General features: G+C 42.0%; 1 protein-coding gene and 2 long non-coding RNA genes across 14 annotated transcripts in view; 2 read left to right on the forward strand and 1 right to left on the reverse strand.

The window, feature by feature from the left end:
• Nucleotides 1-17121, reverse strand: part of ARHGEF33 (Rho guanine nucleotide exchange factor 33) — a 103657-nt gene that overhangs the window by 34213 nt on the left and 52323 nt on the right. For 2 of the 12 annotated variants that reach the window (XM_019742472.3, XM_019742547.3), the window contains 4 exons: nucleotides 16543-16707; nucleotides 13294-14092; nucleotides 12034-12173; nucleotides 4718-5152 (listed from right to left, as the gene is read on the reverse strand). In XM_019742472.3, the coding sequence (XP_019598031.1) occupies nucleotides 5023-5152; nucleotides 12034-12173; nucleotides 13294-14092; nucleotides 16543-16707 (1234 nt within the window). In that variant the 3' untranslated portion in view covers nucleotides 4718-5022. Of the gene's footprint in view, nucleotides 1-4717; nucleotides 5160-5323; nucleotides 10155-12033; nucleotides 12174-13293; nucleotides 14093-16542; nucleotides 16708-17121 lie in introns of those variants that run through there. The other 10 variants (XM_019742497.3, XM_019742556.3, XM_019742504.3 and 7 more) reach the window with 9 other exon arrangements.
• Nucleotides 105-8403, forward strand: LOC148758945 (uncharacterized). The gene is made up of 3 exons (XR_016020478.1): nucleotides 105-235; nucleotides 6307-6449; nucleotides 8267-8403. It is a non-coding gene; the product is annotated as an uncharacterized LOC148758945 (long non-coding RNA).
• LOC109453100 (uncharacterized) overlaps nucleotides 14086-17121 on the forward strand; it is a 48159-nt gene continuing 45123 nt past the window's right edge. The window contains exon 1 of the long non-coding RNA XR_002138242.3: nucleotides 14086-14472. This is a non-coding gene — a long non-coding RNA (uncharacterized LOC109453100). The remainder of the gene's footprint in view (nucleotides 14473-17121) is intronic.

Here is a 17121-nt window from a genome sequence, read left to right on the forward strand (position 1 = left end):
AAAAGAAGTTCAGTATTTCCTTCTGTATCATTATAGTGAGTGGGAGACCCTTGGGATGAAGATTAGTCCTTTAGTGACCAGGTGTCACCTGGATGAAGTTTCAGAGGACCGAGGCATTTGTATTCCATAAAAAGTTTTATGGTATCACGGTTCCTTCGCATGCAAGTTTTGCTGAGATCTGCTGGAACATGGCAGCCTGACATTTAGCAAGTCTTTCTAGGCTTGGCATGAAAAGGTACAGTTTGCAGACGGTAAAGAATTATGCAAATGCGAGGTTATTCATGGTGAACTATAGAATGTAAAAATTGATGAATCCTTAGAGATCCAAAACCTACTTAAAAATTGAAGCAAGTGAGGCCGGCAGCAGTGAGATGACTTAACAGTTAGTGATTGAGACCACTGCCTAATTTGATTCATGGTATTTGGAGGACTGCTTTCAGGAATAGCTAAAATGTACTAGTGGTTTTTTACCCCTGATTTAATGACACAAAATCATCAGTTTGTACAAATTCCATTTGTAGGCTATTGTGAAGTCCACGTATGTATTTTTTTAGTATATTCTAGGTTAGCAATTTAATAACAGCTATATGAAAATAACATTAATATTGATATTAGTCAAACCTGATTTTGAATTTGCTCTTGACACGTCACTTCCTTTGAATTTTAGCCAGTTGGTTTGCTTTTCTGCTTATTTTAATCATATTAGCTCATTACAGATTGGGGGTGCTTAAGTCTCTAGGGTATAGCCCACAGCTAAGCCTGTCTCTGCAGATAGATGCACATGGCTTCCAGAGACAAGGAGGGCTTTGACAGAGTATGATTCCAAAAAAGCAGCTTATGCCCATTCTAACATTTTAGGACTTTTGAGTCTCATTGGAGGCAAGAAAAAAACTACAGCCCATTTTAAGACGCTAGTTTCTCTACCTTCATGACTCATCAAGAAAAGGAAGAATCATTGTGGTACAAGAGTACAAGCAGGTGTTTTGAAATCACACATATCTGCGTTCACATTCTGGTTCTATTACTAGATGTGTGACTTTGGAGAAGTTATTTAAATAATGAGTCTGTTGCTCATCGATACGTAAGGTTGACAGATCTATTTGAGACTATCGTGAGGTTTACAGGTACAGTAAGTCCTCACTAAATGTTGTTGATAGGTTGTGCAACTAAGCAAAACGACATATAATGAAACTGATTTTACCACAGGTTAGTTGATATAAACAAGTGTTAATTTCCTACAACATCTCATCAATGTTATAATGAAACAACATTGAACAAAACGTTATTTGAGGACCTGCTATAATATGTGTAAAGCCCAGTCAGTGGCTCTTACAGACTAGTTGCTTAATAAACTACTAAAGTTATGAGGGATATGTCTTCAAAGTTTGCTTGCTATTAGATTTCTTTAAGAGGTTGATGTTTCATCCTGAAGTCTCCGTATTTTGATTTACAGCTTCCTTTGAGGTTTGTTGTCCCTTAAATTGGTTTTGAGTGACCTTAATTATAAGTATTTCATAAAGGCCCATCTGACTATTTAACTTTCAACAAGTATTTATTGTTCCAGGGACAGTTCTGATTTTGGAATATAGCAATAAGCAAAACAGCCAAAAATCCGTATCATCCTGGGCTTAATAATGTAGTGAGGAGTTGTAGACAATAGATAAGAAGAATGAATAAGTATAGGACACATTAGAATATTGTACTCTATGAACAAGGACAAGGTGGTAAGAATGGAGGGGACAGGGGAGGTGACATTTAAATGGGATAGTCAGAGTCAGCCTCATGGAGAAGGTGACGAAGTTAGACTTGAAGGAGGAGAAGGAATGAGACATGGAAGAATCAGGGGAAAGAATATGCTAAGCCACCAGGAAAAGCCAATCCAAAAGCCCAGAGGCAGAACATATTTAGTATATCTGAGGAATAGCAAGGCTACTCATGTCTGGAGAGGAATGAATGTGGGTAGAACAGGAGATGCCATCAGAGTTTAATGGGGTCCAGATCATTTGTAGTGACTTTGGCTTCTGTTTGAAAGAAATAGAGCCCTTAGAGGGTTTGAGCAGAGGAATGACACGGTCTGACCTACATTTTAACAGGACCACTCTGGCTGCCGTGTTGAGAATAATTAAGAGTTAGGAGTGGGAATAAGGAGGGTAGCCCAACAGAAGGCAGTTTGGCCAGTGTGACAGCAGCGGAAGTGGTGAGAAGAGGTCGGAGTCTTGATATATTTGGAAGACAGCCAATTTGCTGATAGAATTGTCAAGAATGACTGCAAGGTTTTGGGGCTTGGAAGGACAAAGTTACCATTCGGGTGGGGAAGATAGGGTTGAAGCAAGCTTGGATGGGTTAAATTCAATAAATACCTTATTATCTGAGAGATGCCGAGGAGGCAGTTGGACATGTAAGTCTGGAGTTTAGGAGAGAGTTCTGGACTGAAGATATAAAATTTGGAGTCACTTTCACAAAGATCATATTTTAAAGCCAACAAACTGGGGGGATAAAAAGAGATCTAAGCAAAGAGAACCCTGGGGCACCCTAACATTAAGAGAGAGAGAAGAAAGGAGGAACCAGCAAATAAACCAAGAAAGAATTGCCAGTGAAGAAAGATGAAAACCAGGAGTATATTTTGTCCCTGAGGTCTAGTAAAGACATTATTTCAGAAGTAGGAGTGGTCAGCGTGTCAAATACTATTTCATAGGGAGAGTCAGATGACTGAGAATGGACCACTCGTTTAACAAGGTGAAAGTCACTCATGACCTTGATGAGCAAGTTCAGGGGAGTGGTGTGGGCCTACGAGTTTAATAAAAAATGGGAGGTGAGGAACTGGAGCAGTTTTCTCTTGCAAGTTTTACTATAAAAGCAAACAGGGAACTGAGACATAGCTAGAACAGTCAAGAGAAGATTTTTTTTTGCTTAAAAAAAAGGGAGAAATGTTTGCATGCTGAAGGGTTTGCCCCAGTTGAAAAGGAAAATGTGATAATGAGGAGAGGGAATACTATCTAGTGCTAAGTGGAAACAACCCATTTAATAGAAAGACAGATGGTATCCAGCCACAGTCCTTTACAGTAGATCCCACTATCATTAGATGAATAGGTTTATATACATGAGAAACACAACACATTCAGGTTTCCTGCTGAGAATTAACAGCATTTACTGCTACTATTTCTGAAGGTAATGAGGCAAGAAGGAATAAAAATCTCTATAGATTAGAAACAAGTTTAGATGACTTATCAAAGAGTATGCACTAAGATCTTCAAAAACAACAATAAATTTTGGAAAACAAGTTATTTGGTTTATGTACAAAACTCTTGACTAGTTTGAATGTCTGAAAATGTCCCAAAACAATATTTTCAGCATTGCCTAAATCACTTCCTTATGTTCTTATAATGTTTAAAACTTACATCTAGAGTCACACATCACTTTCTATTTCTTCCCTTAAAATATATAGGTCTCCATCAAGCACTGCCACGAAAACTTCTATGGCCGGATAATAGAGAGAAATCTAATTTGAAAAGAGTTCATTAATTTCAGGGAAATGAAAAGCTTGGCTTAAACTTAAACACTGGAGACTTCAAAATCGTGGCAGCTATCCTATAAATGTTCAGACCAACTATTGTTCAAAGTGCTAATGAATGAGTTCCTAAGTAGTCATCAGACAAGTAGAAGAAAACTTGTAACACTTAGAAATGAAACTTCCCCTATTTTTTCAAACAGTGCATTACTAGAGGAACAGTCTCTGAAGAAATCAGTTTGGGTACCAAGATTTTGAGTGAACAGTAACCAAATGCCCCTAATTTATTATAAATAACTGCCTGGGAATAGAGACAAATTCTTTACTCCTAATTTTTTTTCTGTCATGATTCTGATATTTGGGGCATGTCAAGGACGTAGACCATCTTAGACGTATCCATGTAGAAACAGAGCACATTTTATTACCCCATAGCCAGGCAAGACTCATTGCAATGATTCTTCTGTCAGAGCTGTAAGAATTTTGTTTCTTTACAACTTACTTCTGGAAAACAGGAAAAGCTACTTCCATCCCTAAGTTTTCATTCCGGCCTGGTGTTTGTAGCAACCACTGTGTGTGAACCATTAAAGCATTAATGCTCTTGCCACCTTCTTTCCAGACTAAAGAAAATATTTTACTAAGAGGATGTGGCTAAATCAGTGCTTTTTGTCCCCAGTGCATCTGGTCATGAGTGTATGTAACACTCAAGATCACTAGTGGATCTCTGAATCCTGAGTATGCGATAAAACATAGACTGTGGACTGTTCCCATCTGCAGCACAACCCACACAAGGAAAAATATTTCTTTGGCCTCCCAATTTCTAGAGAAATCACTGTTCCCTGTACTGATTTTCATAACTATAGAACAAGATAAATACTACTCTTAAGGTTCTCTTCCTGTTTGGAGATCAATGTGTCTTTAAGCTTTGAACCTTCTACATCATGGTTTAAGCATAAAATCTCCATAACTCTGATTTGCAACATGTAAAATACAATTCTGTTAATAGATCCTTTGTCTTAAGGGATGCTAGGTATTACCTTGGAGTTTCTGGAAGACAGATGGCAAGACAGACTGGCCCCTAACGTAGTGTATATTAGTCTAAGAACACTGGGATGAATTCTAAGCTAAATGCCTAGGAAGCATAAAATTCATATCCACGTTAAATATGAACGTGCTCAATATTATACTGGGAGAATGACTGCAAGGTGGAAATTTATGTTCTTATAAACGTTTATTTTCCTCCAAATTTATTGTGTTTTTCTGTTATGTTGTGAGAAGTCTTCGTTTCCCTTTTCCCAGGTGTTGAGGTTCAAAAAGCCAACTCTCAACCATCGACTAATCTTCATCTCTTCAATGTCTTGTTTGTATGTTAATTTAGTTTCATATGTAAGTATTTGTATTAGTTTTCCTCCGGGATTTATACATCAATATATATAGATAGATAGATTTTCCTACACAGATATATACAAGCTTTTTATCCTCATCTTACCACTTGACAATACAACTTTAAGTATGTTTTACACAGCTGTTCCTTGGTCAAGGTCATTTGCAAGAGCAAGTCGGTTTCTGAAGAAATCTTGTTTGGTGGGTGAAGGATCCATTGAGGGGTTCTCATTAGTTTTTTCCCTGTATTCTGATCCACTGGACCTAAAATCTCAGCACACAGATAAAGTACAGGTTGATTTGGTTTTAATTGTTTTCAAATATTTTATCTATCCAAATTGTTTTGCATTTGTAAAACAGTTACCTCCTAGATCTGGAATAAATTTTACTTCTCCTGACTTTCATGGCTCAGGACCTGTGTATCTAAGATTTGCAGCGAACATAAAAAGAATATATTTCTAATGCTTTATGGGGATAATTGGAACAACTGTGTATGTCAGTGTAAGATATTGTGTAATAACACTGCGAAAGGGGAATGAAAGCTCAGAAAATTCAAGAAATCCTATTTTTGATTCAACCAAGTAAGTAACTACTCCACAAATTACCAAAGCCCTCAAATTAAAATGGATGGAATTCATTGTTCTCAACCAAAGTTATCAAGGGCCTTTACTGAATTTGGGCATTACATTACAAACTCTTGCTTTTGCTTGTTTTCATTTTTAAATGAAAGATTTATTGAAGCCAACCACACATATATGCTACATTTGGTAGAATGCAGAAATTAGTACAGTAATCAGATTGAGGAGATTCTATAATCTCAACCACCACAAAGGAGACCAAGCCCAATCAATAGTCAACAACTCAGATCAGTCCAATTGAGTCCCCAGTCCAGGGTGCATTCTTCCTTTATCTTGGTTAAGCCAGTTGGGTAATCCATTCCAGCTCTGCACCTTCTCCAGTTTGTTCATGTCAGAAGTCCCTGGAGGGAGGAGGCTTTCTGGAAATAACCTCTGATACACTAGGCTAGGGCCCTTTGGCTAGCTTAAACTCTGATCTAGAATGGGTAAAACTAACCCAGTGACTAAGAACCAGTATCAAAAGACCTCATGCAGGATGTATGAAAGTGGTGTTAGACATGTTCTCTTTGTCCAAAGCTCCTATACAACTGAACAAGTTCTCCATATGCGAAGGCAGAGTCGGGCATCCTTCCACTATCCACAGGAGAAGGACACGTTCTTTCACTATCATTGGTATGCTCTGGGTCCTCATTGTTATTATGACTCTATCATTTACTGAGTTAATTGGGCGGAATTCAAACATCCCTTTACATTATTCAGGGAAAGAAGCTGGATCCACGAAACGACTAAAATCCTAATGTCTGGAAATCTGATGACTGACTAGACTTCTTTACTTTTCAGCCTGATATTTGGTACCACAGATGAAGCCATAGCTGCCCAGCATGCTTCCTACCTCTGGTCCACAAGAAGCACCTTTCTAACTACATCCCAGTGCACAGAAGAATATCTATCTCTCAAACCCAGTACATCTGGGTACTCAGCAGGTAAGATGATATCTGGGTGGGGTGAAAGTCCTCTTCCTTTTTTGCAGAAGCCCCCAGGGAACTCTCCCTTGAAACAGCCTCCACATCCCACCCTAAAACTCCAGGCCTTCCCTCAACTCTCAGAATTCCCATCTACCTCCCATTCAAATCATCCATGATTAGTGCAGTTGTGTCCAAAATGTTAGGAAGATATATTTTTGACCATTTCATTCTTTCCCCATATGGTCTGTTATCCAGAAGACTAGAAATGCCTATAGTTTTGAGGGTGGGAAGTAGGAAGCAAGATTTGAATCTGACTGGTGTTCCTTCTGAATTGTTCCCCCACATGGCAGTTTCTCATCAGAAAGTCATTAGTCAAAACTTAACATCTTTACCTCACATTTCCCCTCTTAGCTACATCTGATCGCTCCAAAACCCAACATGTTACACTTTGATGGTTCCAACATGCAACTGTTTATAGTGTTTACCTGGAAATGGGAAAGCTTTGATGTCACCACCAGCCCCAAGGACCACAGAAATCTTCACCAGTTGCGTTCCCATTTCTGAAACAAATGCCAAAATCGCCCTGTCTAGTTTTCAAAATCCACAAACTCAGCTTAGTTTTTTCTTTTTTACCTGCTCTTCTCATAAACCACCTTCTATATGTCTCCAGGTGTATGAATTTTTGTGTTTGATATGAACTATTAATTAATGGCTAACTTGCTAATCCTTTTCAAAATCCAGCATCCATGATAGCCATGACTAAAAGCTCCTTTTCATCCTTTAAAAGATCATTTTAACTGACCTCTTTATAATGCTTACATAGTATATGGCCACTTCCACACTGGGACTCTTCCAAAGGTGTGGCTGTTAGGCTTTGATGTATGCCTAAATTACTAGGAAATCACCTACAGAATCTAGGAAAAAGGGCCAGATTATTTGCTGTTATTCACTCCCTTTCTCTATAGAAATGGCTTTTGAGCTCCCGAGGCCATTGTGGCTAACTGCAGGGCAGCTCTGAGCAGACCCTAAAGGGACAGGCAGGCAAACACTTGCTGGTTAAGGGTAGAGCACTGCCAGTACATTCTGACACACACTCATCCAAGTGTTTGATGGAAAGAGAACAGACCTGTTACTAACTTTCCTTCCAATTGATTGACAAAAAACAAGTTGGGTAGGTCACACAAGTATAGTTTTGCTACAAATAAGCCTTGAAAGTTTGTTTGGAGCTGGGGAAGGGAGAAGGAGTGGAATCCAGTGCCACAGAACCATCTGACCTAAGAAGGGCTTGTTTTCTGATTGGAAAGACTGTCTACCTTGAATGCGTTAGGAGACATGTGCCTGGAGAAGTAAGGGAACAGGGGAACAGTCATCCTGTTGGCCAAATCAGTTGGCCCTAGTCAACTACAGGGTGACCAAGGAGCATTCATTTGCTATATATATCTGTTGGGAGCTGACTATGTTCTACCTTGCAGCTAGGTTACCCTTATATTTGAACTATAAGCTCCTAAGGGGCTAGAACTATTTCATTTACTTCTTTTGTGCTAGACAGAACCTAGTACACCAAAGCCCCTTAACTTAGTGATTGATTTCAAATGACCTATTGAGAAACATTTGTAATTAGGACTGAGTAATCTAAAATGTTATCCCTTCAACCATCTCCTTCAATTTTAAAGTTGTATTTGGAAATGAAATGGGAAACGAGAGAGGAGCCCAAAGTGAATAAGAATGGGGGAAGGACTCTAGATAGGCTTTCAGACGTAAAGAAGAAGGTGAGGATAAAATCATCAATTGATTCTTTAGTAGGCCTACTTTTAATTACATGGTCTGTTCCACAGCCAAGGCTGGGCATATGGAAAAACAGCTGATAAGACACCAAAAGAAGAGGATTCACTGACATTCAATGATATGGGCCCTGTCAAAGTGCTCTCTCTGTGTGTGATGAAGAAAATAGAGGCATTTTGATGTGACTGGTGGAGGGAAGGAGACACTCCGCAGCAGGTAAATTACAAAGTGCTGAAGAGGAAGAGAATGGGTAAGGAAGCAGAATTCATCATTCGGAAGCCATATGCCTTATCTTCCACTCCCCCCAAATTTGAGGATAAAAAGGGAGCATTTACATTCCCTACCCCTAAACTGTCTTACATAATCCTCTTCCCCTATGTCGCACTCCCAACCAAGAATACTTATTAAGCTAAGAGTAAGATTTATATATAAAGATGAAGTAGCGTTTGCCTCGGATTTTAGGATAGTCTGCTTTTAAGTCTTTGACAGCCTCCATATAGATCCTTCTAGAATGCAATTCGCCTTCTGTCCTGCTCAAAGGCAGGGGGATAAGGATTCAGTCCAGCATCACATTACATCTGTTTCTGGCTTCTAGGAATCCTCATTTAAAAATGTTAAAGTCACTTAACATTTTCAAACTTTAAGATATGTAGTCTTTATTCTGATCAATTCTGGGCAGTTTTCAGAGACACTTGACCGGGTATCTAGCCAGGACAAATGTGCCTGAGATAGAAACCATCAGAGCATCGTCCTTTTCCCCAAATATCTAAGGCATTTTTTCAGGATTTTTTTTCTTTTTTTTTTTTTAATGATGTCAACTTGACTCTCTCTCTTTTGACTCCTTGTGGGTATGAGCATTCGGCCCTCCCAGCCTCAGAGGGAAGAGAACCCTTTCTCAGGTTTTCTGCTGCATCTGGCTCCATGCCTAGCTTCATCCCGAAGCAGCATTCTGGGTGTGTGGGGCCGCCAGCCAAACAAGCCCCTATGGATACAAAAAGTGTGTCAGTGTAGACAGTAATGAGCCTCCAGAGGGCTGTGGGGTAGGCAGGCAGTGAGCCCCAGATGTGACACAGGGTCCATTTTGGACCTCTGAGGCCAGGTTCGGGCATGGTCCCAGGACCCAGGATTAACCGCTTTTAAAGTCACAGGGCTTGCTGCCAGTCTGAGCTCCCAACAACATGGAAGGAAAATGAGCTGAACATCTTTCTGGTTCCTCCCTGTACCTGTCCACAAGTCTGACTTCATAGTCCTCTGTAACAGCCCCTACATAACAGCTGGGACTATGTCTCACAAAGTATGTGCATGTAAGAAAGAATGCCTAACTAATGAGAAGAAAGTGTGTTCTGAGGTAAGAGCCGCTGACTTGTGTGTGCTATGCTGGGGCCTCCCTGCCCATTCTCTCTACCTTAGCATAAAAGAGAAAACTTTCCATGGTTTTTGGAGGAAAATTCGCAGCAAAAGTTACTCAAGCTGCTTCATGATCCTATGCCAAGGCCCCAAAGTGCCCCGCGTGGTACCCTGGACGCAAAGCGATAAGCAGCATCAGCTGATCATGCTCACAGTCCTACACCAGGTGCAAACGGCCAGAAAAGCCTGCAGAGGGAGCAGCCCTCTGTGTGGCCGTCCACATAACACTTCACGTTTTCAATTACATGATTGATACAGGAGGGACTGAGCTCTGAGAAAGGACAAGAGGACTAAGGGGATCCATTTGGCCCTCTAAGAAGAATCCCAAAAAGCTGCAAGAGGACTGGAAGCAAGTAACCAACATGAATCGGGAGAGTCCACACAGCATGTCCTCAGCATTGTACCAAGGGCTGTGCGGGGCTATAGAATGATAAAATCTGATCTTCCACACGGTAAGTCTTTAAAATTATAGGTCCCGAAGCCACATTAATTTCTTGTTTCAGATGTTAGGAAGCTGTGATTACTCAGATTGATCTACAACAAAATCAAACCACAGATAAAGCAAATCTCAGCACTAGAAAGGACTCAAATAATTATCTGGGGCCATCTCTCACCCAGTGTGGAGTCCCCATCATAGCATTCCTGCTAGGGTCATGCAGCTTCTACTAAACAGAACTCACTCCCTCATAAGGCAGCCAAATATCCAGTTTCCAGCAGCTGCTTTTTTAGAAAGTTCTTCCTCTTACCCATTACTCCTAGTTCTGTCCCCTGGATACAGAGAGGACAAGTCTACTCCCTCTGCCTCCGGTAACTGGCAGAGCATTCTCTTACTTCTCTCTGAAAAGTGGGAATTTGTAAAGAAACCAGTGGTGGATCCATGGCTCATTGCTCTCCAACAGACAGTACCCAGTCATTATAAACAGCAGTGGGCCAAAAGTGGCTGTTTTGGGGGGAATACTGTGGTTTAAAAAAAAAAAAAAGGCTCAAGCAGTGCCCTTAGGAATTTGGAGTCCTTAGAAGGATTTTAGGAACCTAAGTCCCAAGGTCAGACTAGAAAGTTGTCTGCTTCAAGGTCTCTCCACCCCTGCCAAACTTGACAGAGGTAGGCACTGGGCCAGGAAAGATCTAAGTCTGCGATCCTAGAGAGAGGGATAAAATTCTTACCTCCTCACCCTAAATAAAGGGGATCTAGCAATAGTCATGCATGCATGGGGCTACGCTACCTTAGCAAAATTGAAAGGGACTTCATAGAATAGGGTTATGTCTGATTGTAGTAATGTTGCTGTTCCTTCCTCTTTCCCCGTCCAACAATCAGAGACCGACTAATCTCAGTACCACCCTCCCAATGTGAGAAGAATTAGACAAACCATCCAAAAAAAGTCCTCCCTCAAAGACTGTCCCCAATTCTTCCATCAAGATCGTTATCTAAATCAGCCAGGAGCCTCTGCCCTCAAGGAGGAAGTGGTTTACCAGTGCTTCCTCACTTATCAGCAACTCTCCGAAGGCAGCAACAGTGTGTTTAATTTTTCCATCCACTAAAATATGAAGACTGACTGCAAGAATCTCCTCTACCAAGCAAAACTAAATAGGAGGGAAATTCTCTCTCAGGAAGAAGGAAGTAGGCCTGAGGACCAGTGGAGATGGAGAGAGCAGTCTCTCAGGCAGGCAGTGGCTAGACTGGAGAATCCCTCTGGGGTCAAACGCTAATGCTCAGCTCTCTGTTCCTTGCATTTCATGCTGGAGTTAGGCCACTGTCTCCCAGTTTGTAAGACAGTGCTGGTAAGAGCTGGCCAAAATGCCTGGTGCATGATTTCATACAAGGGCTTAGGATCTTAGAAGGACCACAGCAGGGAAATGTCTTGTTTTTGCCTCCTATGGAGTATGGAAACTCCATTACAGTGATTTTTAAACTACAGCCCAAGCCAATCCATTCAATCATTTCTGCTAGGGAAGACACTAGCAGAAATCCCAATAAACATATATTAACATCCAGGATAAGGATAACTGAAGGCAGAAGTGCTGAGATGCCTTAGAAAACCTCCCACATGTGGAGAGATTCTGATGGAGCACCCATTTTCCCCAATCCCAACAGTGGATCCCACTCCTCCCAATCTAAAAGGAATTTGATTGTCACCAGCTCATTTCCCAGGGGACCTCCTCTGCTCACTCCTCTCAGGACACTTGACTTTGGGAACAAGGAAGTAGGGCAAAAAGATAGCAGATTTGCTGTTACTCTAGGAGATTACAGAGAGAGACATCTTCACCTGGCAGGAATCCTGGCTACTGGGTGCAGGAACTGAGCTTGAAGCAGTTGTGTGAAACCAGGCTACTTGACACTTATTACTGTTAAAACCTCAAGACTTAGCTCAAAGGGAAATGAGTTACAATGCTGTCTTGTCTAAGGGCTACTCACTTCTTTTTAAAGAGCTTGCGGAAGGAGCTGCGAAAGCCCCCTTTCTGGTCTTGCCTGGGGTTTTGATCGCTGAAAGATGTTTGTTCACTTTCTCTTTCTTCCTTTGGACAGAATCTGGTGGTGTCTTCTAAATGCATCTCCTGAAAACACACAAAAAAAGGGTGTTTTTCATTCTTTTCCAAAGTTAATACCTATCCTAACTGTGGGACAATTTTTTTTTAACTGTCACTTTCCTCTCCCATCCCCGAAGGCTAAGAGTGGATGTCCTATTCCAACTAAAGCAAACTAGGCTAATTAAAAAATCAGTAGTTGAAAAGAGGATAATTTTTTGCTGAGTGTAGATGTATTTTCTATGTATCAAGGTAAACAGTCTAGAGTGGGATTATGATATAACAAGAGTTAAAGCGCAGGAAATAAAAGAAGTTGGCAAATGTTTAAAGAGTATAGAGATTAACGTCTTATTCTGGAATGAACAGTCTTGCTGGAAAACCATTAGTAGTCCTCTCATATCTCTGGATATGTTTCTCTTTCTACAAAATAAGAAAGTTCCTTGATTGTATACTAGTTTTAAACTCATGTTTCTAACTCTCCATTTTAGATATAAATAAGGGAAGGAATTTTTGAGAGGTCATATCTGTTCAGAAGTAAATGTCAACTAATATTTCCATCTTACAGATATGCCTTTAATCTAGTTTTTATAATTTTTAATCCATGGTATTTGGAGTATAAAGTAAAAATAAATAAGAAATAAGACTCTACCTTTTGTGAACTCTCTAGTTTCTTTTTAAATGAGAGATGTACTAAATAAAATAGATATGCAGATATTATATTCCATATAAACAAAATATTTACTTTCAGGTGACTGAAATTTAAAAGTAACCAAAAATAGATGTTTAATTTTGAACCAAACGAGTCAAAGCAAAAACTGCCCTGAAAGTTTCATGAATTGGATAGATGACTGCTTGTTGATGGATTTTTTTTTGGACACATGTGTGTTTTGAGACCTTAACTTGAGGTTGTAATAACAGATCTAGAGATTCCCTGAGATTTAAGATTCATAACGAAACAATGGAGATCAAAGTGTGGTCCTGGGGCTACAAGATCAACTGGGGCCTCTATTTAAAATGTAGATCCCTGAGCCCAAACCCTGACTTTCTGAACCAGAATCTCTGAGTTAGCCCGCTTTCCCTCAACCCTGTTCCCTGGAGATCTAGGCCCGGGGCTGCCAGCGCTGTGGGTTTGGGTTCGGTTTTACTTTACCCTCCTTACTTCCAAATAGGTCTGCTTTTCGCTTTGGGACCTCTGTTGGGGAAAGTAGGTCCTGGACGCGCCTCGCACAGCAGCAGCCGAGCCGTGCGGCTGAGCGGCGCGCTCCGCCTTGAGCGGCGCGCGGCCGCCGCTGCTGCTGCGCGTGCTGTAGAGGCGCGGGGCCACGCCCTCGGGGGGCGGCGCGCGTGGGAACTCCTTGAGCGAGCGGCTCAGCGGCTTGGCCTTGCCATGCGCCTGCGTCGCCGCCTCCAGCTTGTAGGCGCCGCTGCTGCTCGCTGGGGACGTGGCGCTCTTGGGCAGCGGCTGCAGCGGGTGCTCGGGCCGCTCTGCCTCCATGGCGAAGCTGACAGGCCGCAGGAAGCAGATGTCCAGACTGGACTCGGAAGAGGCGGGCGAGCAGTTCTCGAAGAGGGCCGGGGCCTGGAAGGACTCCTCGTCGTAGGGCGCGGGCAGCGCGAAGATCTCGCCGCCATATTCAAACTCCTCGTAGGCCGCGGGCATGAAGCCGCGGGCTTCGGTCAGGAGCTCGGCGGGCGCGCGCAGGGAGCGCTCCACGTTGCCCAGTGGCTCGGCCGGCGAAGGCTCGAAGTCCATCTCCGGGATGGACTGCAGGGGCCCGGAGAGCGCTTTCACGTCTTGCTCGGCCGCACAGTACTGCGCCGGTGTCAGGAGGCTGTCGGGCCTCTCGTGCTTTCTGCCCTCCATCTCCCATTCACTGGGCTTTCCGGGCTGCATGCTCTCCATCAAGCTTTGCTGTTGTTGGCTTTTCTTCATTGGGGGCATCAAATGTCTTTAAAGGAGAAACAGAACACAAAAGAGGTGTGCTTACAGTTTTTAGTGCGGGCCTCTCACCCAGCAGCGCAAGGCCAGGAGCAACACACTTCGTGCCCGATACTGCTGAGCCGCAAAACTGCCAGTTCCTCGTCCCTCTGCCCCTCCCAGGCACCTACATGTGTTACCTACCAAGCTCCACAGGCCTCTCTGATTAAGGAGTTCCCACGAACCCTGGTCCCCCAAGTGGGAGAATGAAAATGGCCGTCTGTAAAGTGGAAGCCCGCAGTATCCGTCTGAGCAAGGAGGCACTGTGTAGAGATGGCTGGTGGGCCAAGGATGGTCATCACTCCCCACATCCACGCTCTGACCCGCCCCATCAAGTGTCAGGGCCCCAAGGTACCTCTTGTCTCGCTTCTCTCCCTTTCTTGCACTAGCAGAGTCATACAAAATAATGGAAACAACTCTTTTCGACACATGGATCTTAGCACTTAAGAACAATTAAATTCCTAGATGAAGTAAATGTGGTACGATCTTGTTAACTGTTGAATCTGGATGATGGCATATGGGTTCACTGTAAACTCCAATGTATAGTTGAAATTTTCATAATAAAAAACTAAAAAGTTCCTGTGGCTATAAAGCATGCTATATAAGTTGTCTCAAACTTCACCCACAAAAACATTACCAAAATGAAAAGGCTGTCACTCTAAATATGCCCAGTTTCGTGGAGGATTTTTTTTGTCGTTTAATCATGGACAACTAATAATTTATAGGATATTAGCATACTCATTGGATTGAATATAATTTGCCAATTCTGGAATTTAATTGCCAGACAGATATGAGCGGACTGGTATATACTGACCCAAAATGGTTAATCTACTAGTTTATTTATTCATGTTTAGTTCTACCACACAAAATGCATAAAGAATACAGATGTAAATGCTAATACTGAATATCTTTCTCTGGTGATCTTAAAATGAAAATTAGGTCTTAAACTTACAGAGGTGAAAAGAAATAGTAAAATGGAATATTGATCTGACTCAAATTCGCTTTTAACTTAAGATTGTTTTTGGTTTTTTTCTAGCTATTTTTCCAACACAGATTGCAATGGTAGCCACCCCGTTCAGTCTGGGTATAATCTCTAGAGATTTCAGTTTGGGGCTTTATTTCTTGCACTTCAAAGAAGATAGTTTTATCATCTTAAGAGCTAAAGTGATCCACAGAGTAAATATCTATTTCCTGTCTATCTCTCCCACTCTCCACCCAGGAAAGGTATTTTTTCTGTGTGGAGTTCCCTGCCTACAGGACTTTTAGAATTTTCTCTATAGGAAGAGAATCATTCTTGGCTCTACTTATAGAAAGGTTAATGTCTCATAGGTTTTAAAATGATTATGGATTTGCTCCCTCCTGTCTTCACATTTCCACTTCCATCTCTCACTGATAAATGTTCTCAATTTTAAGAGATGAGGGCAGAAAGAGGAAACAACTTATTTTACATTATTGATCAGTTGCTCCTTCCAATGATTGTAATTCCAACATGTGCCTTCCAAGGCATTCTAAAAACTGCAGTGATTAAAAACAAGTAATCTCAATGGCCTACCTCTTGCTTCAGTGTGATTATAGGAAAGAAAAGTAGCTTTTTGTACGACTCTCGTAAGTTTTCTTAAGAGAGAATTGTCTATATTTGGTAAAGTGGGGATTTGGAATTTTGAATTTGGGTTTCCCTTATCCTTCTGGAAGTCCTGGTTTCAAAAGTAGCCAAGCTGACTATCCTTATTCTTTAGAGGTAAAGTGAATTCCAGATATCTAAAGGGTCTAGTCCTTACCCTAAAGGTCATCAAGAAGTTTGCTGAGTGAGAATTCAGCTTAGTGTGCTAGAAGGTTGTGTGCAGAGACTTTAAAAGGCTGTCAAATCCATCTACTGCCCAGAACAACTTCCAGAGAAGCTGTCGTTAGTGAAGGACAGAGCTTATGAAGTTCCTTTCTGAGGAAGCTTCAAGGAGAATTGGAAAGGGCTAAACAACATTCTCTCTGGATTACCTCAGACCTGTTTCTTATCCTCAGAGCCCAGACTTCCACTGACCACTGACTGGGATTCCCTGTCGCTCCACTATATCTTTTTGAGCCCTTCTGAGGGGTTGTAAAAGGCTTTCCTGTTTTCTTATGGTACTCTCTTCCACTCTATTATTGTTCAAAACCAAAGAGATTCATGCTGAAGGTGGAGGGTGGTTATGTTTGGTAAGTTCTTGGAAGTAATCGCCAGCCTCTAGACCTGCCTCTTAACATCAGTGTCTTCCTCTGGAATCCAAACATTGGCCCTTGCTGCTTGCCTGCCACATAAAGGTCTTATGTGGTAAGAGGGAGGGATGAATCCTGTTGGTCATACTCCTAATTCAGGTTGGACTGCTTGTCCACACAGATTGCCTGGGACCCAAGGGCATTAACCTTTCCATAGCAACAGGTGCTTACGTGACAGCAGGGCCAGAACTTGGAGCAGAAGGGTAGGGTTGCAGCATCTCTTCTGAGTGGATTCCACTGTCACGAACAGCCTCAGACCCTGAAGTGGGAGAAGCATCTTGCCCAGCATTTGCACACTGGGAAGCCAGCCCTTTGTACAGCTTTGCCATGGATGACCTAACAGAATGGAAGTAACTGTCAGACCATACAGTGGGAAATTGGCTCTTCGAACACACAGGTTATGCTAAGAAAGACAGACAACGTTTCTCAGATGAAGCTCAGCTGTGACATTTGTTCTCTCTCTCTCTCTCTCTCTCTCTCTCTCTCTCTCTCTCTCTCTCTCCAGGACTCTCTACAAACCAGGTTCCTTACATAATAGGGTGTAAGCTGGATACTGGGCAGGAGTAAAAATGTTGATTAACTGGCTGAATTGAATTTGGGGGCAAAGAGGTGGTATGGGGCGATGTCCTCCATTAGTGGAGCCCTGGGTTGGGAGATAGCCCCTTTTTCTAGTCTGAAGCACCCACAGAAATGATTCGGTTTTCATTGGGATGAGATGAGGTTGAAGGAAATCCAGGTCATTAGCTCTGC

Source organism: Rhinolophus sinicus, chromosome 2 (genome assembly GCF_057876585.1).
Source record: "Rhinolophus sinicus isolate RSI-liver-muscle chromosome 2, RSI-T2T, whole genome shotgun sequence".
Taxonomy (NCBI): domain Eukaryota; kingdom Metazoa; phylum Chordata; class Mammalia; order Chiroptera; family Rhinolophidae; genus Rhinolophus; species Rhinolophus sinicus.